This window comes from Gymnoscopelus microlampas, assembly GCF_963454915.1.
Source record: "Gymnoscopelus microlampas genome assembly, chromosome: 21".
Classification (NCBI taxonomy): Eukaryota; Metazoa; Chordata; class Actinopteri; order Myctophiformes; family Myctophidae; genus Gymnoscopelus; species Gymnoscopelus microlampas.
The window spans coordinates 4,185,693-4,213,222 of NC_139958.1; the positions used below are offsets into that span (position 1 = coordinate 4,185,693).

The 27,530-nt window shown below is 42.6% G+C and overlaps 1 protein-coding gene across 3 annotated transcripts in view; it reads right to left on the reverse strand.

The window, feature by feature from the left end:
* Positions 1–27,530, reverse strand: part of LOC311037373 (2-oxoglutarate dehydrogenase complex component E1) — a 36,215-nt gene that overhangs the window by 7,849 nt on the left and 836 nt on the right. For 2 of the 3 annotated variants that reach the window (XM_084046499.1, XM_084046498.1), the window contains exons 2-16: positions 27,116–27,518; positions 22,028–22,219; positions 20,111–20,198; positions 14,150–14,265; positions 13,245–13,402; positions 11,902–12,048; positions 10,503–10,593; positions 9,132–9,311; positions 6,761–6,889; positions 5,801–5,980; positions 3,429–3,581; positions 2,670–2,772; positions 2,005–2,133; positions 937–1,087; positions 139–266 (exon numbers count right to left, since the gene is read on the reverse strand). In XM_084046499.1, the coding sequence (XP_083902625.1) occupies positions 139–266; positions 937–1,087; positions 2,005–2,133; positions 2,670–2,772; positions 3,429–3,581; positions 5,801–5,980; positions 6,761–6,889; positions 9,132–9,311; positions 10,503–10,593; positions 11,902–12,048; positions 13,245–13,402; positions 14,150–14,265; positions 20,111–20,198; positions 22,028–22,219; positions 27,116–27,358 (2,188 nt within the window). In that variant the 5' untranslated portion in view covers positions 27,359–27,518. Of the gene's footprint in view, positions 1–138; positions 267–936; positions 1,088–2,004; positions 2,134–2,669; positions 2,773–3,428; positions 3,582–5,800; positions 5,981–6,760; positions 6,890–9,131; positions 9,312–10,502; positions 10,594–11,667; positions 11,693–11,901; positions 12,049–13,244; positions 13,403–14,149; positions 14,266–20,110; positions 20,199–22,027; positions 22,220–27,115; positions 27,519–27,530 lie in introns of those variants that run through there. The other variant, XM_084046500.1, reaches the window with a different exon arrangement.

Below are 27,530 nucleotides of genomic sequence, written 5' to 3' on the forward strand. Positions count from 1 at the left end.
ACTGACCCAGTACTCATACATTAAAGTGCTGTGCAGAACTACTGACCCAGTACTCATACATTAAAGTGCTGTGCAGTACACTACTACTGACCCAGTACTCATACATTAAAGTGCTGTGCTGTGCAGTACACTACTGACCCAGTACTCCGTACTCAGACAGAGAGCTGTTACACACAGTGTAAGGAGCCTGGTTGGAGGAGATGTGGTTCATGGGGATGCAGACCCGCTTGTCAATGTTCTGGTCATGGAGGACATGGTGCCGGTGGCTGTGGAGACACACACACACACACACACACACACACACACACACACATTATGGCAACGAGGGAGGGAATGGAATGTGATGGTGCGTGTCGTGTCGTGTGTGTGTGTGTGTGTGTGTGTGTGTGTGTGTGTGTGTGTGTGTGTGTGTGTGTGTGTGTGTGTGTGTGTGTGTGTGTGTGTGTGTGTGTGTGTGTGTGTGTGTGTGTGTGTGTGTGTGTGTGTGTGTGTGTGTGTGTGTGTGTGTGTGTGTGTGTGTGTGTGTGTGTGTGTGTGTGTGTGTGTGTGTCGGATATTCATTGTTAGCTTTATTGCATATCCACCTGAAGATATGGCTGTCACAATTATTACAATTATTATAATGTTTTGCATAATCGTCATAATGCTGAAAACATTTCATACGTTTAACATTTAAAAAAATAGTGAGGTTACTTCCGCTATTAATGTTCTCTTTTTTTATATAAGTATCAAGTTACTTGAATATGTCTGTCATGCCTTTGTATATTTAGGTTATTTGTCGTTTCTGCCCTGTGCAACTTCAAAGCCTAAAATAGCCAAACAGAAATGCAATTTTTATTCACATGTTCAATAGGACAAAAACACAGTTAAAATCGTTCATCGCAAATGATTTATGTCATGTAAAAAACGTCATAATGGTGACAGACAGCCCTATACCTGAAGGTGCCTCTCTCCACGTCCTGTCCGCTGAGGCGGACGTGGATCCCCTCTTTGAGCAGAGAGCCAAAGGCCATGTACTCGCCCAGAGCCCAGTCACACACCCGCTGGTCCACCATGTTGGCACGGCCCTTCAGGATGCGACTCAGGCCTGACACGGGTACAGAAGAACACACACACACACACACACACACACACACACACACACACACACACACACACACACACACACACACACACACACACACACACACACACACACACACACACACACACACACACACACACACACACACACACACACACACACACACACACACAACTGTTGGTTTTGACAGCACATTTTGATTTAGTATAAGTCATAGTCTTTTGAATAAAATTCTGTTTAGTTTTAGTCATATTCTAGTCATGTGGCAGTTCACCCTGCCAGTGCCACCGATGATGCATATAACCTAATATAGTAAGTTCCTGCGTTATTTTTTCCCATAACCTAACAGGAATTCTATCATACCTTAAAGTTAAAGGTTGTATTATTCTTTATTGTTCAAGTTGCAGGGAATGATATTTGTTTGATTGATATATTGATAGATTGTTTGATGGTTGATTGTTTGATTGCATTCAGTCTCCAGTGTAGGGAGCATGCAATTCTGATCCATCCATGCTGAACCATACCAACTGTGGGTTGGTGTAAAGTGGGAAATTGGGTACTCTAATTATTATTCATTATTATTATTATGTGGGTAATTATTTGAGTAATATGTGACACTTTAAAATGTGTATATATATGTTTATTTTAGTCTAGTTTTAGTCGACTAAATATCATTAAAAAAAACGTGGGCGGACCGTGATGGCATTGAAATGATTTTCACTTAGCTGCATGCCCAGAATAGCCGATCTACAATATCTGCAATATATTGAGACCGATCTGCGACGCATTGTGAGCTCGTAGATCGTCTATTTTCGGTCTGTGACACCCGCGCGCACTCATGATGACTTGTCTTTTAGTTCTAATCTCTCGTGTGTTACCTCCATGGATGGTGAACTGTACTGTGTATAATAGTGTGTTACCTCCATGGATGGTGAAGTCCTCCACGGGGACAGAGGAACCAATGTGTCCAATAGCAGAGAGGTCTTCCTCACTGATGCCTGTGGACGGGCAGCTCATAGTCTGGGGCTGGCCATCTAGGGTGAAGAAACCTACTCACACACACACATAAAAAACAAACAAAAAAATACATTAACACACAGATGTTAATTAAACTCATTGTTTTAACTAATTCTAAATAACCATTTGTAAGCAACAGCATTGTACAACAAAGTATAAAATAGGGCTTAAGTGGTTAATCAAAATAATCAATTAAACCAATTATTTAAAAAAGAAATCGATTCACATTGTTTTGTGCTGATTCGTTGATATAAAAATAAACTCGCACACGCATACTATAATAATATAATTGTTTCTGAAATTCTACTATATACTTTTGGGGACATTTGGTCCTCAAACGTATGGCAATACACACACACACACACACACACACACACACACACACACACACACACACACACACACACACACACACACACACACACACACACACACACACACACACACACACACACACACACACACACACACACACACACACACACACACACACACACACACACACGAAATATTGATTTATGTCCACATAAATAGAAGTACAAGTCAATAGGGGAAGCAGTGCCCTCACCTGGCCAGGGCGAGTCCAGCCAGTGTTTGATGTGGAGTATCTTCTCGTCTTTGGAGTGAGCGTACGCCTCCTCACAGATCCGGTCGTACTTCGCCACCTCCTCCTAAAAAGGAGGGACAACATGACACTTTATTAACCCATTCAATCCGGGAACGCATCTGTGTAATTCTTTTTATTTCTTTGGCTTTGGCTATAGATTTAGAAAAATCTGAACATCTGTAACTCAAATCTTTGCTTCTGGTGATTCTGCAAATGTTTTATAAATCCTAACAGTTTTTTGTACAAATGTACGTTGCTATAATCAGTGGTTCTCAAACTTTTCCATGTCAAGGACCCCCAAAATGACATGTATTTGGCCGCCGACCCCCATCTCAAAATATGTTGTTCCAGGGACCCCCAGAAGCAAAGATCGGAGTTAAAAATGTTCGCTTTAAAACATATATTCAAAGATTTTTCTAAAAATAGCAGATATACAAGCTCATAGCGCGGCACTCGGTGCCGCGCTATGAGCTTGTATATCTGCTATTTTTGAATAGCCAAAGAAATCTTAAAATGACACAGATATGTTCCCGGTCTTAAATGGATTAAACTTTGTTACAGCAAGAATGTGTTCAATCTTTAAATTGTAGCTTTCCTTTGGAACTCTGGGAGATTGAGTGCCTTTGGAGTTTGTTATTCTTTTATCAGTAGCTTGTATTACTTACTTTCTTTCTTTTCTTACATGAATAACGGCAGAGAGCTGATCATAATATTTTTTACCTCATAATCTTGCCTGGTGACGACACCTTCAGCGATGAGTTTTTCGGCGAACGTTTGCAGAACACATTTCTGCTTCTTGACCTGCTTGTACATGAGCGGCTGAGTGAACATGGGCTCATCCATCTCGTTGTGGCCGTTACGCCTGTAGCAGACCTGCAGAAACACACACACACACACACACACACACACACACACACACACACACACACACACACACACACACACACACATTTACTCTAGTATCATACTAAGTACGATTGAGAGAATCAGAATAACTTATTTTGTCACATCTGAGGTGTAAAACAGGGGACAGGGGAGAAAAAAAAGAAAAGAAGAAAAAACACATATTTACACATCATATCCATCCGGCACAATATGCACATGAGGTTAGATGTGCACAAGCTTGTAGATCTGCTACTTTTGCAGTAACACAATATACCATTCATGTTATAGACATTAAGGTGCAAGAAGAATGTCAGTGCGTTGTACACATAGACTGTAAAAAAAAATGAATGGACAAAGCCACTCCCCTGCTTTCTACAGACCGGAAATGAAGCCGATAGTTCAGGAACGGGTATCCTCCCATCTTTAATATATACAGTTGGCCACGCCGGAACTCAAACGCTATTGGTTGAGACCAGACATGTGACCAGGGAACCGGAAAACAACCCCCAAAGAATGCTATTGGTTGGGTAGCTTGTCAATCAAGAGCGGGGCGGGGAATGAATGCTATTGGTTGTGTAGGTTGTCAATCAAATCATCCCGCCCCTCCTGGAGCATAGCCTACTTTATCGTCAATTTTAGAATAAATGGGACCATAATTTAGCAAAACGCATATCCTGATGATTGAAAGGAGACTTTAAACTAGTGACTGGAAGCATATAGAATTTATGACAATTTTTATTACGGTAAGAAAATCTAGTCTAAAGTTTGTCAAAAAACCCATTCACTTGCGTTAATAAATACATTCTTTCTGACACCGCAGGTCGGCGCAGGGTAAAACAGTGCCACACTCTGGCCATTCATAAGCTTCATAAGCCTTGGCCCTTGGTTGTACATGGTGTATCAGCATGTGTCATGGTTCAACCACATACAGTATAGTCCACAAAAGGTCACTTTCACTGGTATAATGAATCCAAAAGGCAACAGGTCCACAAGGAAGAGCCAACGTCCAAGACCAGCCTGGTGACAGGCGCCGTTCCGTCTGCCTTGACCTCAGACTTTTGCCCTGAGTATTTCCATACCTTGATACTTGATACTTGATACTCCACCACATCTCAGAGGGGCCTGGTTTTCAAGACACTCAAGGGACCAGTGTCCATGTACCTGGTCTCACTACTTCAAAAGACTGAGAAATAGACACAGAAGCTCCACTGATTCCCCCCAGATTCGGCACAAACATGGGGATGAATTCATTCTACCGTTATGCCACCAGAATATTGAATTCCCTATAAAGTGTGACTCCCTACCCTCCTTCAAAACCTCCATAAAAAGAGCAATTTGCAACTGGACCAAGACAAGCTCGCCAAAATAAATGACCACCCACAGTTTTTCAGTAAATATACTTTTACTGCTCCTAGTATTAATGATCTCTTATATATATATATTAGTGTCTTGAATACATCATTGTATAACTGTACCTGCTGTATCCAACATGACAGCCATGTAAACAAACCCATCACTACACTATACGGGAATGCAGGCTTATCCTCTTTAACTGAGAGGCGTGATAAGCACTGGTATCTATTTATTTTTAAAGCCATATCAGGAATGCTTCCCCCTTATATTTGTTCTATGTTGGTACAGAACCCTATTACATATCAGACCCGCTCGAGTGATCTCCTGACGCTCAAGGTTCCTTTTGCGCAGACGGAGTTAGGCAAGACAGCATTTTCTGTCAGTGCTCCATCTGCCTGGAATGAGCTCCAGAAGTCCTTGAAAATCAAATCACTTCCATCTTTAGGTAGTTTCAGGGAAATGATTTCCAACATTTTTGTTCAGGATTGTAACAGCTTTATTTAATTAATTGATTATCATATATATGTTCTAGTTCTTTGACTATTTTAGTTTTTGAGTTCTCTCTGTATTCTGATTCATGTATTCATTGCTGTATGTGAATGTCTATTCCTGTTGAATTACTGTGTTCTGTATCTCGGCTACATTGAAAATGAGGGCCTGCCCCTCAACTGTACTCCGAGCTGAAATAAAGGTTATGATGAAACACACCATGTCATGTACAACTAAACATTGCTCTCAAGAACGTTTCTGAAAACATTTGAAGCGCCGTAACCAAAAATGTATTCTATTTGACCCGTCAATTATCCCTTGCACATAGCACACAAAGTAATGACATTTCCCCATGAAATTCTTACCAGGTCTACAACCACGTCTTTGTGGAAGGTGTTCCTCCACTCCGCTGCCACGTTGCACACATACATCACCGCCTCGGGGTCGTCTGCGTTGACGTGGAAGATGGGAGCGTTGACCACCCGGGCCACGTCTGTAGGGTACGGAGAGGAGCGGGCCATCCTGGGGTCTGTGGTGAACCCGATCTATGGAGGACGCAATGTGGGGGAAGAAGAGCAGAGCGTTAGTTTATGTCTAGTTTTAGTTGACTACATATCATAAGATTACAGTATAGTCGACTAAATCTACAGTTGATTTAGTCGACTAAAATGTATTTTGGCGGTGCCTTGATGGCATCGTAATGGCTGATTTCACACTTTGTTGCATGCTGAAAATAGCCGATCTACAAGCTCACAACGCGTCGCAGTCCTTGTAGATCTGCTATTTTCAGAGAACCTGAGCGCTGCCAAACATAAAATGACTTGTCTTTTAGTTCTAGTGGATCTCTTCTCCACTATATTCCCTCACTAACATTTTAGTCTAGTTTTTATTTGTTGACAAAATTGTCAATATATTTAGTAGTCATCATACGCATTTATTTCGTTTTTGTCAGTGAAAAAAGGTAGTCGACGAACATTTTCCGTCATAGTTTTAGTCGACAAAATCAACACTGACCTGGACTAAATAATTGATAGTTAGGAACCAAATGGACCCTTATGGGTCTATAGCTCTGAGATTGTACGAGTCGTACATTCTCAAAGTTAAATTAACAGTGTAGATTGGGGTCCCAGAGATATAAAAAATAAAAAATCATATCAAAATGGGGGTCGTTGAAATGAAAAGGGTTGAGAATCAATGGACAGGAGGAATACTAATTCCATATACTAAGTATTTCGATTTTATCGGTTCGGCGTACATGTAGGTGTGTGTGTGTGTGTGTGTGTGTGTGTGTGTGTGTGTGTGTGTGTGTGTGTGTGTGTGTGTACCTGGTTGTTGACCACCACATGTATGGTTCCGTGGGTGGTGTAGGAGGGCAGGTCAGACAGGTGGAACGTCTCATAGACGATGCCCTGGCCTGAGAACGCTGCGTCACCGTGGAGCAGCACCGACATCACCTGGAACATTACCACACACAGAGAAAACCCTTTATAGCAGCACCGACATCACCTGGAACATTACCACATAACATAACATGTTCTTGTGACACAGTTTATGGTTAAAATGAGAAATGTAAAAAAAAACTGGGTTGCAGTACATCCCACTCCAGGGAGTCCCCAGCTAAATGAATGATGCGTAGCTTGCGAGCTAGCTAGTTCAGGCAGATAGGCCTACACTGGAGAGGTTTCACACATGCTCATTACTATGTGGGTATATGGATGTGTTTTTACACTCTACAACGGTGTTGAGCCAAGACCCACGCGTCATAAGCTGGCGTGGCAATCAGCTGCTCTATTCACAGCGGCCATATTGTATAGAAATTGGGCCTCTTCCTTACTTCCTTCACAGGTGTTACCAATTATATCAATGAAGGCTCGGTTCCATTTAGTGTAGCACAGTGGTTCTCAAACTGTAAAATTTCAAGGACCTCCATAACTCTGAGAGTGTACAAATGGAACCAAATGGACCCTTACGGGTCCATTTGGTTCCATTTGTACACTCTCAGAGTTACACACCCGTAAGGGGCCATTTGGAACCCCCTCAAGGAACTATGAGGGTCCCTGAACCACACTTTGAGACCCACTGGTGTAGCAGAGTGTTTCCAGTGAGCCAACATGACACGATATCAGCACCCTGACTCTGTTTTTAATCTCCCTGCTCTTAACGGTTAATGATGGTTGTCTAAATGTGCTGAGCAGGGAGAACAATGTAGCAGAGCCTGAACGCCATGATAAAATATAATATTCTCACTTGTATACATGAATTCTATGAATAAAATATTGGTTTCAATCCATTTGTGAGTTATCTGGCTGAACTGATAGTTAAGAACCAAATGGACTCTTACGGGTCTGTGTGTGTGTGTGTGTGTGTGTGTGTGTGTGTGTGTGTGTGTGTGTGTGTGTGTGTGTGTGTGTGTGTGTCCATCCAATTTTGAATGGACATATATTGCTACGAGGCTCTCCCACTTGTTAAATATGCTGAACAATGATGACCAGTATGTGAGAGAGCTTGCACGTTCATCTCTATTCCTGGACCTAAAACGACGTAAGGTCCCCCTGGCATGTGGCTCGGATCCTAGCTTCCTAGGCTTCAGGAGGAAACCGAGTGGAAAGCTAGACAGTCGCTCTCCCGGCTTCGGTGTGTGGTCAGACTGGCCGGACCTAAACGATCTGTGCTGTTGGGCTGATGTTACCCTGAAGTGGGTAGGGTCTAACTCAGAGGCGATGGCTGTCTCGGAGGACTTTACATCTGACTCCAGTATCTCCGTCAGAGCATCAATGACTGTGTGTGGAACAGAACACCAACTCCCACAACCATAGGGAGGTGTTCATTCTCGAGGTCGGCTGTACTTTTGATTACAGCTTAGAGGAAGCCTTCCTAACCAAAGTGCTAAAATATCAACAGCTAGAGCAAACCATCTCTCAGCTAGGCTACAGATGTAAACTTTTGGTTTTTATCTTTGGTAGTCTAGGACACGTGCACAAGTTGGTTGTGAGGGGCCTGCAAATGGCCGGCCTCTCCAAAAGGAGGGCTAAACAATTAGCAAGGTACTGCTCAGTGTCAGCTATTATAGGAAGCCGCTCAATTTGGAGGAGGAGTTGCTTCCTTTACCCATGATTGTTGTCCGCTGTGTTCGACGAGTATGCCATCTTTTGTTTTGTATGTAACATTGCTCTGCTCTACATGCGCTTTGTAACTAACTGTTTTCCCTTCATCTGACTGCACTGGCAGTGTTTATGTCCTTTGTACATCCTGTACTTCTTATTATGTGGACATAAATAAATATTTCAAATGTGTGTGGAACAAGAGGACCTGTCAAAAAAAAAAAATGTTTAACTGCTGTAACATTTATGTGTAGCACCACCTGCTGGTCTCTAGGTGGGGCACTTTCCTCACATTCTGTGTGCTTTGATACCACATGATCAGTATGTCAGAAAATGAAGCATAATATACAAGTGAAAATTTGTGAAATGGGAACCTTCTGCATAATGAGTACTTTCACTTTTTTAAGTATATTTTGCTGCCAATACTTTTGCACTTTTACTCGAGTACATTTTTCAAATGCCGAACGTGTACTTGTAACAGACTATTTCTACAATAGGGTATGGATACCTATACTTAAGTAAAAAATGTGAGTACTTCTTCCATCACTGACTGTATGTACATTACAAAAGGAGGATGACGATGTAATGATCGTACCCTCTTCCCCTCGGTGTCTCCACAGTAGAACTGCTCAGCCTTGGTCTTTCCTTGGACCACGGGGTCCACAGCCTCCAGGTGGGAGGGGTTGGCCACCAGGGACAGCGTGATGTTGCGATCCGTGACGCGGTTGGTCCGCCTGTGAAACATCCCCAGGTGGTACTTAACGTCACCAGAACCCTGAGAGGGGAAGGTAGAGAGCTTGTTATAGTTACAATAACCACAACTGTAATAAGGAAAATATCGAAACAAAATTAAAATCAGAAATAGTGAGCTCCTCTGAGGCGTGCAGTTCTCCACCAGGAGCAGTTCTGCCTACCCAGGGCTAGTGAAAAATTAGAAGGCAGTCATAGCCACTTGAAATGGAATCTGACACATCTGACATACGTCATGATCACATGATCACAGAGGTAATGTGTACCGTGAACATTTGAACAAATAGTACTAGTACAAGTAGCAAAATGTGCGTTTTGAAGAAAACACTTTATTTTTTGACTGTACGAAGAGTAGCTATTACAGTGCCACGATGAGGCCAATTTGAACAATTAGGGTAGAGGTTCTTCCTTGGCTACTGGGAGTGTGTGTGAAAAGTTTCACGCTGATCTATCCAACGGTGCCAGAGATTACCTGCTTACAGGTAACACACACACACACACACACACACGGATAGACGGACGGAGACTATGTTTTCACCCCTGTCCGTGTACAATACAAGGGCCCTGTTTGTGTACAAGGGCCCTGTCCAAGTACAGGAGGCCCTGTCGGCCCTTATAAATATAAACTAATGGCATTTCAAAACTATAAGAACCTTTGCCACAAGCAGGAATGGTGTGGGTGAATATAATGCACATTGTAAAGCAACGTGGGAAAAGGCACTATAGTATACACCATTTACCAATGGAGTGAGTGAGGCTCAAAAATGAGTGAATTTAACCCATTCAATCCGGGAAAGCATCTGTGTTGTTTTAGATTTTAGCACAATCACTTTAACCATATTTTATACTAATATTTTAACTTCGTGCCGCACTATGAGCTTGTAATCTGCGATTTTTTGAAAAATCTTGAACATTTGCGCTAATCTTTGGATATATAGAATATCTTTTTTTTCACTCAAACATCTGCTTCTGGGGGACCCGGAACAAAATAATGTGAGATGGGGGTCCGCGGCCAAATACATATAGTTTTGGGGTTCCTTGAGAACCACTGATATAGCAACATAGGTTTTTCAGAAAACTGTTGTTACACATTTGTAGAAAAGTGTACAAATGGAACCAAATGGACCCAATTGGTTCCATGTGTACACTCCAAGAGTTACAGTAAATGAACAGTGAGGATGTTACAGGGTAGGCTGTGAAAGAAGCGTGCTCAGACCTCATCTGCAGCTTCCAGCTTGGAGTCAAACTGACAGAAGATCTGGTCCAGCTCCTTGCGGATCACGTTGGCCAACACGTTCAGTCTGCCCCTGGAAACACACAGCAAGGCAGCGTGGCCTAGAGGTTAGAGAGACGCATTTGTGACAGAGAGGCTCCCGGTTCGATCCTCTGGACCGGCAGGCAGGGACGTATAGAGGATGTTAAGAGGGGCAGGGGCTGACATCTCTAAAAGGGGAATTTTGTTGGACATTTGTAGCCGGAAAATAGCCGACATACAAGCTCACAAAACGTTGCATTGTGATGTGCTCGAACTAAGTATAATCTAGCCTTTACAGGAGATGTTGTTACATCATGTATTTCTACAGAGGGAAATTTTTTCATTTTTTTGCCGTTGCAAAACGCAAACCCAAGAACATTAGGGAGCTGGAAGCCATTGCCTGTGAGGAATGGGCTAAAATTCCTCAGGAACGCTGTCAGAGGCTGGTGTCTGGCTATGCATCACGTTTGGAGCAGGGCCTGAAAGCAAAGGGGGGCTCTACAAAGTACTAAAGGTGTTTCCCATGAAGGGGTTGAATAATTTTGCAACTGCACTATTCCTTGAAAGTGTAATTTTGTGTTGAATTCTGAAAATAATTTTCTTAATATTAGTTGTGTTGAGCTATTTAAGTTGCTCTTGTATGATTTCTTTATTGTAAAGAGCTGACAGTTTATGAATTTTGCCAAAAAACCTAATTTTCATTGAATAATTTTGAGCACAGCGGTAAGTAAACCAATAATCTAATAATAACTAATACATACGTAAACCAAGAACCTATCATCAGCCTACCTTGAAACTATACACACTATAGGATGCCAGGTCAACAATGACCTGGCATCTGTCTACATAACATGCTACTGTATCTAAGTTACATTTTAGCCTTTGCATAATCCTGCAAGGTCGTCAAGGCTAGGGCAAGTGCTATGGGCTGAAATGCCCTTGAGCAAGGCACTGTGACTGAACCCCCTTATGCTCCAGTGGAGCTTCTCGGTGGCCAACAATATAAGACTGTGGTTGTGCCGGGCAGGGTGACACGTTGTGAGCTTGTCCATTGACTATGTTTGTGGGTGTGCGACACCAGCGCACAAACCGTGTATAAATCGGGCATTAAAGGTGTTCTGAGTACCTGTGTGGCATGCCCATGATGAAGCTCTCCATTACGGCGTTTTGAGTACCTGTGTGGCATGCCCATGATGAAGGTGTTTTGAGTACCTGTGTGGCATGCCCATGATGAAGGTGTTTTGAGTACCTGTGTGGCATGCCCATGATGAAGGTGTTTTGAGTACCTGTGTGGCATGCCCATGATGAAGGTGTTTTGAGTACCTGTGTGGCATGCCCATGATGAAGGTGTGTTGAGTACCTGTGTGGCATGCCCATGATGACGCTCTCTACTCCACTCTCACTGGACTTGTCGATGATGGTTTTTAAGGCCGGGATGAGAGACTCACATCCTTCCAGACCAAAACGCTTCTCTGACGACCACTTCCTCTGAAGGAACTCCTCGAACCTGCAGGAAAACACAAGGATCTCTGTCTCAGAACCATAGTTGAACTCTGATACGCTGAAAGTAATACTGTATGTTTTAATCCTTCTATCTCAAAAATATTGTAACAAATGTGAGACTACTGACGGTTCATATTTCCACCCTATGTTTGATTGTTCTCTTGTCAATGACTTTTGGTTCAAAGTATGTAAAGAAATACTGTATCATTTAAGAGAAAGCGGGCCCTTAAACCTATACAGTAGGTTCTGTATTCTGGGAATACAATCAGCATCAGTAGTGTAAGCGAGTGCCTCCCAAACCTTTTAGCTTGAGACCCAACAGAGAAATTTTATGTCGCCCCACTATTACTATTAAGTAAACAATCTGTGTACTTCTCCCAAAACTGATAAGGACTGGTGCTCATACACACCAGCAAATAGTCATTGATGGGGATAAGGTAGAAACTGTGGAGGAACACAAGTACTTATGGGCACAAAGATTGATTCCAAGCTGACATGGAATTCCAACACTGATCAGCAGACTGTCAGCAGACTGTCTCGCAGACTGAGACAGTATAACGTTGTGAAAAGTCTAATGGTAATCGCCCGTTAATATTTTGTGGAGAGTGCATAAACGTTTTGTTTTGTTGCCTGATATGGCTCTTTAACATTGGTTAATAAGAACAAACTCCAAGAAATCATCAATGTATCCAGCAAGATAGTTGGGGTGCAACTTGAGAGTATGACACCAATGTATGAGATCCGGGTACTTAGGAAGGGGAAAGCTATTACTATGGATAGAACGCACCCGTTGTACAGTCAATACCGCCTTCTACCATCAGGACGACGGTATACAGTGCCGATGTTTCAGGCTCGGGCTCAGAGATCATTTTGTCCCCACAAGTATAGGACTTCTGAACAAACAGGCCCCATCTCAGTTCTGTGCATAATGTGTAATGTGTGATGCCTCTCCAACTATGACTGGTAGACTATTCTATTTTCCTCTCTGTAAGAGAGGAGTTGTGTAGAATTGTCAATGTCTTGTGTGATCTGTCTATGTATTGTGTATTTATGTGTTGTGATTTTTGTGTCCTGTGGTTGGTTGGCGGAAAATGAATGAATTTCTGTAGGACAAATCAAGCATCTATCTATCTATCCATCTATCTATCCATCTATCCATCCATCTATCTTGAACAGTGAGCATTGACACTAGAGTCAGACCTGGTAGAGCGGATCATCCTGTCCAGCAGCAGCCTCTTCTCCTCCAGGGTGAACTGCATCACCACGCCGGGGGTCTCAAACTTCTGCCGGATCCACTGGCACTGCTCCACGTCGTTGATGAACATGTACTCTACCCCGATGTGCTGGCAGTACGCCATCTACAGGAGAGAGAGAGTGCATGTGTGAGTATGTTTATGTGTGTGCATACTTTATGTGCATGCGTGTGTGTGTGTGTGTGTGTGTGTGTGTGTGTGTGTGTGTGTGTGTGTGTGTGTGTGTGTGTGTGTGTGTGTGTGTGTGTGTGTGTGTGTGTGTGTGTGTGTGTGTGTGTGTGTGTGTGTGTGTGTGTGTGTGTGTGTGTGTGTGTGATTGCAGTGACCCCGAACATTTAGAATTTCAAGGACCCCCAGTGTGAGATGCATTAGAACACAGTCCCCCATTTGATGCAATCTTTTTTATCTCTGGGACCTTAATGTACACGCACTGCAAAATCCTCAGTGTTAATGTAACTCTGATGTCTCTGAGAGTGTGCAAATGGAACCAAATGGAGCCGTAACGGTCCATTTGGCTCCATTTGTAGTTAGTTACAGGACCGAAATGATCCATTTAGACCCAATATGTTTCCAAACCTTTTAGCTTGAGACCCCAAAGACAAATTTTATGTCTCCCCCGGGACCCACACTATTGAAAATAGCCAATCTACATAGGGGAATAGGGGAATCCACGGTGAAAGGGGTCACATCGGCTGCATAATTGCCAGTAACGCTGCCGTAAAATAATAAGAAAAAAAAACATCTAATAATAACAGATACAGTATATATGGGCCAAACCGGCTGGACTATAATGCCAATGTTTTTCTTTGGAGGTTGGGGTTGTTGAGTGAAGGTGCAGTAAGGGCGTTGTACCTCTAGGCGGTGCATGATCTCTTTGAGGGGCAGAGCACTCTCACTGCCTCCAATGAAGGTGGTGGTGGGCAGACGGAACACCTTGTCCAGGTCCGACTCCTCCAGCCCATAGACACCTGTATGCGTGACACATGGGGACATCAGGGTGGACAACCGCACAGACAAGTTGTAGCGTGCACAGACAGACAGACAGTGATTCTAATTTTTTTCTTTTGTTTGCTAAATTTAGTTGACACGACAGTGGTCAAAAAACAATAGCTATCAGGCCTATATTTATTGATGTATTTATTGACCATGGGGACAGTTTTCAGTTTTCACATCAACGTAAATGAGCCAGAGTTAGCACAGAGTTAATTTAATTTTCATCTGCAGTCCCTGAGCCGGCTGTTTAAAGTGTGCTATACTGTAACTATCAATACAAAACAGACATATATCAATACAAGTAAACATAGAACAGACGGATCAATTACGGTATAATATATGAATATAGAATTACAGCAGTGACAAATTGAGCTGTCTCTTAAGGTTGAAATTTGAAAGTCAAATAATTGGTGCTCTCTCTTAACTCAGTAGGAAGACTTATTCCAGTTCTTCCTCACCAACTAAGAGGATGAGCGAGTCATTATGAAGTTTATGTGAAGATATCACAGATAAATGAGGAGACATTACAGGAGGAAGGTGTGATGTTGAACCTCATGCCCCAGATCTGCCAACAACAGCAGAGACACAGAGGAGATGTGTTCCACCTCCTGTTTGCACTGGATGTTTTGTGTTGAGCAGAGGAGAGGTTTTATATCGTTTCCCCAGTCGTCTCCTGACACCATTACATCACATTGTTCTGCTCCCGTACAATGATTTTGGGGATTGTTTTGTTTTTTTCACACATTTTGAAATCTCTTATCCTATAGTATTGAGTACTTTTACGTTTGGTACTTTAACCCATTTAGACCAGAGGCCGATTCTAAAAACGCCTTCAAAATCCTGACCTAAGTTTTGTGAAAAACTTCAAGTATTAATCAAAGATTACAAAAAATGTATGTTGCTATACTGTACACAGCAACAAGAATCCCCCCTCCCCGCCCGGCTTCCCTCCCCTGAACACAGGTCAGTTGTACTGGATGTGCCACCACTGCCTATTATTACCTAAGGCAACAGGGACTCTGTGCACTCCATGCTTCAGAGACCAGACATGGAGGTATTGACGAGCTGTTACTGTAGCCTACATTGTGCAGACACAGATTAAAAAAAGCCTTAAATAAACCATCACTTTTGTCTGTCTTCCCTCATCGCTCTACTCGTCTCAGCGGCAACTACTTTTCAACTGATTCTCATCCTTAGTAGCCATATTCTTATTAATAAGAATCCTATATTAACATTGCCTAGACTGCAGTGATTCCCAAACTGTGGGTCGGGACCCCCAGGGGGGTCCAATTTACAATTATTTAGGCATTTAGCAGACGCTCTTAATCCAGAGCGATTTACAGTAAGCAAGGACAACACAAGGTAATACATCAAATGCATAAAAATAGTAATGGTCGCCAAATTATGTTGGGGGGTCCCCAGATGATTAGCTTAATGTCCAACATTGTCCAACATACAGTATAAGTGTATACAGGGTATTATCTGCACATTTCTAAAGTGACAATTTAATGACTTTTAAGACCTTTTTAATACCAAATTGGCCAAATTGTCAAATATTACATAAGAAAGAGGAACCGAGTCAAACTAAATGTAATGCCTACAATGCCAAGTGCTTGTCAGGGTGGGGGGTCCCCGGTTCAAATCTGATTATTTTGGGGGAACCCTTGCCCTAGAGGGTGGGTCGACCGTGGACCACGGACGTCACAAACATAACATCCGGACTTCAGAGTCGCACCATTGCTCCGATCCGCACCAAGCTTGGGCACAAACACTGTTCAGGGGTCTGGCATGAGAATACATATCATTTTGGGGGTCCTTGACATGACAAAGTTTGAGAACCACTGATTATAGCAACATGAGTTAGGATTTAGAAGACATCTGCAGAATCCCCCAGAAGCAAAGATTTGAGTTACAAATGTTCGCTTTGAAAATATATACATATTCAAAGATTTGCACACATTTTCATGATTTAAAAAAAAAGATTGCAGATCTACAAGCTCATAGCGAGGCACGGCTATCAAATCAAAGTTTATTTATGGGCTATGAGCTTGTATATCTGCTATTTTTGAATAGCCAAAGTACAAGATAATGGTTAAAAGTGGTGAAAATCGACAATGACAGATGCGTTCCCGATCTGAATGGGTTAACACTACAGCAGTGTTACAGTGTTTAACACTTCAGTTGTCCATAACTCGGCGACCATTGCTCTGAACAGCACCTTATAGGACGGATTTGAAGGCCTCGCATCGGACTGAAAATATAGTAATGATATAAATAAAGCTAAAATCAAGCACTTGCTCCATCTTCCGTTTCAGACCATGAAAAGAAACAATGTTTTTGTTTGGTTCCTCCAAGCAGTATGCAATAAGGATACAATCTGACCATTCATTAGTTTGTCAACCTCTCTCAGCCATGTCATCATCTACCATGTGAGTGTCCTGTTCAATTCTGATGGATTTTGATTGCCAGCAGTGTGTGCTTACTGTATATGGGTCAACCTAGTATCTGATGTGTTCTTTAAATAACAGGGACATGCTGCACTGAGACTTTAGACCAGGACAGAGAGGTGGTCTATAAGGCACAATCATTTCTGACTTGTCACTCCACCTAATCCTATACAGTAAAAGACAGCAATGCACCAACAGTGAGCCTGCAGCACACCTCATGTTATGACCAACACACCCACGGGCACACGTTCACCACGTGGCATGAAAACAACCACTGCACTGTTAGTAAACTATAGCTCCGACTTTGTGCCAGGTGTAAGATAACACCGATGATTTTACTGTGCAGATTGGAGAGATAAAAATCGTATCAAATCCATGGCCCGTTTAGAACAGTGGTTTAGAACAGTGGTTCTCAAAGACAGCAGATATACAAGCTCACAGCGTGTCACTTCATGGCGCGCTGCGCGCTTGTACAGTACATACAAATTTTTAATTTCTTGACACAAATCTTCTCTTCTGGTCCCTGGCACAACACATTTTCAGATGGGAGTGTCAAATACATTTTGACAGCAAATTTAGATTTTGTTTTAGTCATAGTCTTTTGAATAAAATTCCATTTAGTTTTAGTCATATTTTAGTCATCTGAAATGTTTTAGTTTTTGTCTAGTTTTAGTCGACTAAATATCATAAGATTTTAGTCGACTAAAATCCACAGTTGATTCAGCCGACTAAAATGTATTTTGATGGCGCCTTGACGGCTGATTTTACACTTGGTTGCATGCTGAAAATAGCAGATCTACAAGCTCACAACGCGTCGCAGCGTGACGCGTTGTGAGCTTGTACATCTGCTATTTTCAGAGCACAACACCCGAGTGCAACCAAACATAAAATGACTCGTCTTTTTAGTTCTACTGGATCTCTTCTCCACTAATCCCTCACTAACATTTTAGTCAACATTTTTCGCCATAGTTTCAGTCGACAAAATCAGCACTGCTGAGAACTACTGATTTAGAAGGCATTTGTAGAATCGGCATCAGGTCTTATAAAGGGGGATTTTGGACTAAGGCTTTCTTACCTTTTCTATGACGTTATGATATCTTAGGATGAATGGTACAGTAGAAAAAAATCATAACTCCATCCCGGGTCCGCCACAGCTTAAAACGTGCGCCAATAGGCCTTGCGCTAGATCGCGTATTTTAATAGCTTTTTTTTTTTAAAACAGAAGTCTCGCTAGACTGTTCTGTCACTATGAACGTCAGATCTAAAAAAAAAAAAAAAGCTATTAAAATACGCGATCTAGCGCAAGGCCTATTGGCGCACGTTTTAAGCTGTGGCGGACCCGGGATGGAGTTATGAAATGTTTCTACTGTACCATTCATCCTAAGATATCATAACGTCATAGAAAAGGTAAGAAAACCTTAGTCCAAAATTCTCCTTTAATGAGTTAAAAACGTCTGAGAATGACCGCTGTACTGTAGGTCACTCGCTGCACACAGCCTGTCATGTCATTCTCTGAGAGCAACTCTACTCTACCTCCACACAACCAGTAACCTTTTGTCCAGCCTCGGCCCTGAGCTGACCTCTACACCACCGGGCCAACGCACAACTCACTGACCCTGTTGTGTTGTGGGTGGGGGGGGGGGGGGGCACAACACAACACAATGAACTGTAGAAACATCCTATTCAGTGGTGGAAAAAGTACTCAAATGTGTTACATAAAAGTATCAATACGGCAATGTAGAAGTACTCTGTTACAAAAACCTAACGAATAATTCTAAATTGACTTGACTAAAAGTACAAAAGTATTGGTACAAAAATGTACTTAAAGTACCAAAAGTAAAAGTACTAAAATGTTTGAAAATAGCCTAGGTATGAAAAAGGGTTAAAGTGGTTAATGTACTGTAGGTTTCATGATATAATCATTTATATCTGCAAAGTAACTAAAGTTTTCAAATAATTGTAGTGGAGTAAAAGTACAATATTTGCCTCTTGAGATGTAGTGGAGTAGAAGTAAAAGTATAGACAAATCGGAAATATTCCAGTAAAGTAAAAGTACCTCAAAACTGTACTTAAGTACAGTACTTGAGTAAATGTACTTAGTTACGTTACACCACTGGTTGTGGGTGCCCCCCCCCCCACCCACAACACAACACAATGAACTGTAGAAACATCCCATTACACGTCATGACAATTAGCTGCCTTTGACTGCGTGCGGCCGTCCCTTTCATTATAGAGCACACAATACTGTACACACACACACACACACACACACACACACACACACACACACACACACACACCATAATAACGCACACATGCACACAAAACGCCCATACGCACAATACATACACATAATACACACATGCTCTCCTGTTTGTTCTGAGCCTTGAACCTCCATAAAAAGGCGTGATAAGAGCGCTCCATAGCTGGCTCACAGTGTTGGGAGGTGGAGATGTGTGTAAGCCATGCATTTTGCACCTGAACATTCCTATTCACAACGCTGCGCATAACAAAGCACTTTGAATGGTCTCTGTGAACAAAGCCTCACTACGCAACGTTAAAACAACAAATCATAGCACTACTACAACACTTAACCACTTAAAAGGTAGGGCAAGTGTTAAAGCAGCACTATGTCACTTCTCCCCAGGGGTCTAAACTTGGCCCCCCTCTTTTTTTTTTTCCCCTCTACACCAGGGGTCTTCAACAGGGGGTCCGGGACCCCGAGGGGGTCCTCAGAGTTACTACAGGGGGTCCACCAAATCTTTGTGTGATATGATTCTTTTTTAGATTTGTAGATTTGCTATTTTCTGGCAAAGAGGTGTTTGGTGTAGAGCGAAAAAAGATCAGACCAAGTAAAGTAAAAAAGTTTAATCTGAAACAGAATTTTATACAACATAGAGGGGGTCCCTGCTTCATCTCTGACTCAGCTGGGGGGTCCTTGGCCTGAAAACGTTGAAGACCCCCTGCTCTACACCGAATCTCTTCACTGAAAATAGCCGATTTACCAATTCACAACACATCGCAAAGTGATAAAAGCGACTTGAGAAATCGTACTGAAGCATTTCTCACACACTTGCTCATGTTCTGAGGCTCATAGAAAGTGGTGTATTATTACGTCCTCCTCCAGCCATCAGACAAACATTCATCTTATTAAATTGGAAACAGATAGGCCTATAAGTTGTTCTTATGTATCCTAATTAGATCTCATCATCTCATTATTTTTATACATGCCACAGGTAATGATGGGATCTTAATTGCTTAATGGTATCATGCAGTAGAGTTCTTCACTCATTCATTCAGGTTTTAATTTGAGAAGAGAGAGAGAAGAGAGAAGCCAAAGTAAATACATATAAAGTGGGCTTATGTTTCTCACCAACGTTCTGGAAACTACAGGGGGCGTCATCAAAGTCCACACAGCTGATGTCCAGGGGGTCCAGCTTGGCCATGTGGTGTCCACGTACCTGAACACAGAGCAGCAGTGTTCAGTGTGTCTGTCCCCCCCAGTCCCCCCCCCCATAACAGCCTGTTCAAACTGTTGCCATCAGGGTTGAGGTATCAGAGCCTCGAAGCTGCATGGCACAGGCAGACTGAGGAACAGTTTCCTCCCCCAGGCTAAAACACCTTATTCTTGGCCTTTCTCCAGGGCAGCACCATTGCCCCTTTCAGCTGCTTCATTCAATATCTGTGTTCACTTCCTCCTCCCTAGTAGGCTACAGGTGTAATACAGGTAATCAGCGCGTTGCCAGAGTTGGCAAGAGAAACAAGCGGCCACTTCTATAAAAACAAGCCTAAAAGAAGCGACTAGGCTAAGTGTTTACCACCTTACATCGGATATTTGAAAATAGCAGATCTACAAGCTCACAACGCGTCACATCGCGACATGTTGTGAGCTTGTAGATCTGCTATTTTCAAAACATATTGGGGAGAAAAATAAAACATTTTGGAATCTTTTTTGAAACATTTTAACACAAATCTTGTATGGGGGTCCCTGGCACAAGTATTTTCAGATGGGGGTCCGCAGCATAGTAATCTGGGGGGACTTGACATGAAAAAATGTGGGAACCACTGGTTTAAACAACATTAGGAAGCAAGCCCAAATAAGCAACTAGACTTTAGAAACAAGCCCAAAGTTGCTTATTATAAGCAGACATGGCAACGCTGGTAAACAGGAAACCACTTGATACATATAAAGGTAGACGCCTTCTCCGGCTCTGAGGCGTCTGTATCTCACATTCGCATTGTGAGCTTGTAGATCGGCTATTATTGGTAAGGAGATATGGTGTACTGTAGATCAAAAAATAACGCACAAAGGAAGTCCATTTTCCTAAGCATAGATAGAGGGTCTAAGTGGTTAAACTGAAGTGATATTGACAAATTCCAAATATTATCCAAGTATTCTGTGGCACCCTGGACTTGCGTCACGGCACCCTTGGGCTCAACCTCTGGGTCAGGACCCCCAGGGGGGTCCCCACATGATTTTTGGGGATCCCCAGATAACAATTTAAAGACCTTTTTAACACCTAAAAAATAAAATGAATAACACCATTACTGCATCAAAAGCAATCAAACAAACTACACTATAAAAACTGGTCAAACTTGGCCAAATTGTCAAATAAAATAAGAAAGAGGCAAACAAGTGCTTGTCAGGGTGGGAGGTCCTCAGTTCAAATATGATTATTATGGGGGGGTCCCCAGTTCAAATATGATTATTTTGGGTGGTCACGGCCTGAAAAGGTTCTAAAATACGTTTTACTCAATAAAGTACAACCTTGAACTTTCAAGGTTGAGATTGAGAACCACTGCCCTAGGGCATTGGTTCTCAAAGTGGGGTCCGGGGACCCCCAGGGGTCCTTGAGGGAGTTCCAGGGGGTCCCCAGCTAAATGATAGATTAGGCACCAAATGGACCCTTATGGGTCTGTAACTCTGAGAGTGTACAAATGGAACCAAATGGACCCTAACGGGTCCATTTGGTTCCATTTGTACACTCTCAGAGTTAAATTGACATAGATTTTACAATATAAATTGCGGTCCAAGTGATAGAAATGCCATTAAATGGGGGTCCGTAGCCCTAATGCATGTCAAACTGGGGGTCCTTGAAATTAAAATGGTTGAGAATCACTGCTAGAGCCGTAAAAAATCTTCTCTTATGGGGGTCCCTGGTAAATCTTTTGAAATGGGGGTCCGCGGGCTGATAAGTGTCAATTTGGGGGTCCTTGACACGAAAAAGTTTGAGAACCACTGCCCTAGGGTGCCACGGCCCCCACTTTGAGAAACCCCCTTGTTATTCACCTGATAAGCTCGTATGAGTGTCTGCACAGCCAGGTGATCCTCCACCAGCTTCTCCACGTTGGGCTGTGACCTCACCAGAGCCTGCTGGGAGCCGACCAATCCCTGAGCGGCCCCGCCCAGCGGCGGAGGGCTCTGATAGGCTGCCCCGGGTGGAGCCCCGGCGTTGGCGTTGCGGAAGAAAATATCCCAAGACTGCAAGGAGTAGAAAGAATACAGTTAAAAATATATATATATTAACCATAAAAAGAGAAAGAATACAGTAGTAGGCTAGTGGTTCTAAAAGTGGGGTCCGGGGACTCCCCGGGGTCCTTGAGGGGGTTCCAGGGGGTCCATGTGTGTGGGTGTGGGTGTGTGTGTGTGTGTGTGTGTGCGTGTGTGTGTGCGTGTGTGTGTGTGTGTGTGTGTGTGTGTGTGTGTGTGTGTGTGTGTGTGTGTGTGTGTGTGTGTGTGTGTGTGTGTGTGTGTGTGTGTGTGTGTGTGTGTGTGTGCATGCAAGTGTGCACGTGTGGCTGTGGGTAGTCTGTCTGTCTGCCTGCATGCATACCTGTCTGTCTGCCTGCATGCATACCTGTCTGTTTGCCTGCATGCATACCTGCTCGTTGCCTGCCTGCTGCCTCATCCTCTCCAGCTGGGTGCTTCATGCTACCTTAATTGCCCCCCTTATTGTCCCCTGTGTTTTGAATAAACACCCTTGAACTTTTATTGTGTGTCTACCAGGGTTTATAAACCCTGACATTCACCAGATCACACATGATTATGCTCCTCTATTACACTGAACACATTTAATCAAGTCAGTATGTGGCAATCCATCTTTAAGAATTGTCATCGTAACCCACATGCCGTGCTCTGGTTCTGTGTCTCTGTGTCTCTGTCTCTCTCTCTCTCTCTCTCTCTCTCTCTCTCTCTCTCTCTCTCTCTCTCTCTCTCTGAAATGATTGACGTTATTAGCTGATTAGCTCATTGTTTGACAGGTTTGACAAGAACTGAACAGGAATGTTGTTTATAAACATGCTCTCATACTTCACACAGAAATGTGAGTTGTGAAAAGTTAATTAGTAACTAGTAACTTTTCAAATAATTGTAGTGAAAAGTATAATATTTGCCTCTGAGATGTGGTGGAGTAGAAGTAAAAGTACTGAAAATTGGAAATGCTCCAGTAAAGTTAAAATATCTCAACATTGTACTTAAAGTACTTAGTTACTTTACACCACTGGCATATAGTCACATAGGCTCTCGGAGGAATCATAAAAAAAACAATAACCATGTCTATCAATGCTGGAATTGAGGAAGCCAGAAGATTAGGTAGGATTTATAATAAAGATGTATGAATTTATTACTGTAATAAAGATTTGTTGTTACTCCCTGCTTGTGGTAATAAAAAAAAACATTAAAAGCCTTTCATTGAGTTGGCTTTGATTAGAGCTATTAGAGATCAACAAAATATCCGATCTACAAACTCACAGTGTGTCAACATTGCAATGCGATGTGAGCTTGTGAATCAGCAATTTTCAAGGATTCAAGTGATTAACTTGCCAGGCAAGATACTTAAGACTAAACACAAAAGCCTGACCGATGCCAGATATTTGGGTCTGATACCGATCCTGATTTTGGGGAGTCCTAGACCATTGGTTCTCAAAGTGGCGTCCGGGGACCCCCAGGGGTCCTTGGGGGGGGTTCCAGGGGGTCCCCAGCAAAATGTGTTAATATAGCATCACAATAATTTTAACCGTTTATACTTTGGCTATTCAAAAATAGCAGATATACAAGTGTATTAACGCCCGGAATTCGAACCCGGGCCTCCCACGCGGAAAGCCAACATCTTAACCGCTAAACCAAAGAGATATCCCTATCGCTCAGGGGAGATATTAGAGCAGGGGTCGGCAATAGGCGGCCCGCGGGCCGAAATTGGCCCCCCAGAAATAATATCTGGCCCGTGAGATAATTTTGAGAATTAAAAAAAAAAAAAAAAAATTTTTTTTTTTTTTTTTGAAAAATATTTTTTGATTTTTTTTTGGGGGGCGAGGGATTTTATTTTTATACAGTATCAGACCGATAGTCTCACATATAGGCCGCTATTATATCTATTATATCCAAATACAGAAAGATACAGTATGAATGATTTACTGAAAAGTGTTATAAAAAAAGTATTAAAAATTAATGTTAAAATAATTATAAATACTTATTTCATATAACCTGAACCCACTTTTGAAATCATGCACTCATAAACACGATGCATTTTAAAGGATTTATAACATTTTATAGCTAGATTAGAGGAAAATGGAGAAGAAAAAAAAAATCACCAGAAAAATCGCCTGTGCTGATATTTAAACCGGAAAAAATGTTGATTTATATTGGTCAAACAGAACCGAATTAGACCCAAATTAGGGTCTTTCTGTTTTCTTTTTACGGGGCCAGGCTTCCAGCATGGACCCGTATTGTTATTGGCATTATTCCGTTTTCGTGTTGTGCACGCACATGCACGCGCGCTGGGCGCGCGTGCATGTTCGCGGGGAGGCCCGGCCCGCGATGGAATGTCTGGGAGTGATATTGGCCCTAGGCTTATCTCAATTGCCTACCCCTGTATTAGAGTTTCACGCCATCAGGCTGAGGTAGTGAACCACTCTGTTACACAAGCTCACAAGCTCGCTATGAGCTTGTAGATCTGCTGTTTTGAAAAAAATCGCGAACATTTGTACAAACCTTTGAATATATATATATATTTTTAAGCGGACATTTTTAACTCAAATCTTTGCTTCTGGGGGGAAGACATTACATGACCGTCAAACAATATATTGTGATTTATTGTATCTCTATAAACCTATAGAGGTTTGACATAATGACTGTTTGAATAGCAGAGTTACAACCTAACATGTTTTACCTTCACTTCCTTCTCGGCATCCAATCAAGCACGTTAATGTTCATTCCTCCTTGCATAACACTGCATGCATGTATGCGCGCGCACGCACGCACGCACGCACGCACGCACGCACGCACACACACACACACACACACACACACACACACACACACACACACACACACACACACACACACACACACACACACACACACACACACACACACACACACACACACACACACACACACACACACACACACACACACACACACACACACACACACACACACACACACACACACGACTACGTATTGATTGTGTCTGTGTGAATAACCTTTATCCCAGTTCTTTCTGAACAAACAACAAACAATCCACACAGAGATGATCTAAATCAAACATCTTAATAAGCGATCAGGAAGTACTAACAGAGGAGGGCAGGAGGTTCTCATGCACTGGTTCTCAACCAGGGACCCCCAGGGACTCCCAGAGGGGGTTCCAGGGGGTCCCCAGCTAAATGAATGATAGTTAGGAACCAAATGGACCCGTAATGAGTTAATGAGTTAAATGAACACTGAGGGTTTCTGTGGAAGGGGTGTTTTAATGTACAGTATGTTGTAATAATTAATGTTGTTATGTATTCATTGTTATCCAGTAGCCTATAGAAGGGGCTGAGACCGCCTAAAGGTCTCATAGAATCACCTCCTGTCCTGTGGTCTAGTGCAGGGGTCTTCAACAGGGGGTCCGGGACCCCTAGGGGGTCCTCAGACTGAGTCACTCTTTTATTTTTATTTTTTTTACATTAACCACTGGCATCCCTATTCTGAGGGGAAAATTTGGCCGAAAAAAAAAATAGCCGATCTACAATATCTGATTGTAGATCATCTCTGCCTTACAAAGCCAAAGTGCAGTGACTTATTTGTGTATCCCAAAGGTCATATTAGCCTTGGTGATTTTGGGGGGATAAACAATTACCTCAAGAACAGATCTACAATTAGTGTTATATCACTTATATGCCTATATCTCATTTGGCTGACCAGTTGAATCACTTTTAAACCCATTTTTCATAGTTTTTTTTCTACTTTTTTCCCCCGCATAGTTACTGCACTTTGGCTTGACGTTTGGTGTAGAGGGAAAGAAAGAGCCGACCAAGTCCACATTTTCTAAGATTGAGGCTTTAAGTGGTTAACTGTCTGAAAATACACATGAGCGTGAGTCCAAAACAACACTACACAATGATAGTTACTGTCAAAAAAGTCAATGAAGCTATCTATGAAATCTATGAAAATGTTGAATCTGCAACACAGTGTTATACAATATGTAGTGGGGGGGCTCTCAGCTAAGGGGTCCTTGGCTTGAAAAGAACGTTGAAGACCCCCTGGTCTTAATGCATATCAAACAACACACATGATCATGTGTGATCGTGGGTTGAGTGAAAACCAACTGAATGCTGCTTCTCTCTTATTGGTCTGATGCAGTGGTTCTCAACCAGTGGTCCGGGGACCACCAGTGGTCACTTGAGGGGGTTCCAGGTGGTCCCCAGCTAAATGATGGAGAGTTGGTAACCAAATGGACCCTTTTTATAGATCTTTAACTCTTGAGAGCGTAAAATGAAACCAAATGGACCCATTTGGTTTCATTTTACGCTCTCAAGAGTTAAATTATTGTTAAACATCTGCATTACTTAAAAATAATTGTTATTTTGATCAACCTTTGTCATTTGCCTGTTATCTCTGCTATGGTACAGTACCAACATCAATACAGCATGGATAGAAATGTGGACAAAATCTTTATCCAACGATAAACAAAATATTCTAAAGTTTTGGGTGTTAGAGTCTAAATCTCATGAAAAGTGTTGAAAATCACCGATCTAATAATGTACCATATCCCCTCTGTCATTTCTAGGAACCTCAACTCTCTCTCTCTCTCTCTCTCAACTCTCTCTCTCTCTCTGTGTGTGTGCGTGCGTGTGTGCGTGCGTGAGTGTGCGTTGTGTACATTTCCCTGCCAGCCACACAGTAACTCAGAACGCCCAAACCAACCTAACTAGACCAGTTGGTGGAGTATAAGGCTTTTAAAATTTGGGCTTTTTTCGCTAGTTGCTCATGACATCGTTATACAACAGAGTACAACATAGGTCTTAAGTGGCTAATCAGACTAATTGATATTTTTCCACAATTATTTAGAAAATCAATTTAGATTTTTGTTATTGTTGTGATGAGCTACAGTACCTTGTGCACATTCCTGGGGTTCTCCAGCCACGAGTAGTACATCTCCTCCACGTAGTTAGAACTGGTCCCGTTCAGGAAGGGCTCGGCGGCCACCGATGCGTTCAGACGCCGCAGGGGCTGCACGAAGGCGGTCCTCCTGGGACCCCCTTCCAGCAGCATCACGGGTCTGGGAGGCTGTGAGTGTGACATGTTCTGAGATGTGATGGGCCGGAGCCTCAACACCGTAGTCCTTAGCCGGTGCATTGTCTCCCCGAGGCCCACCACCAGTAGTCCAGTGGTTCAGTAGACCACCAATGGTCCAGTAATCCACAGACCACCAGTAGTCCAGTAGTCAGTAGTCCACGGACCACCAGTAGTCCAGTATATAGTCCACACAGTATCACCACGGAGATGGAAGTAGGGTCTGTAACGATTA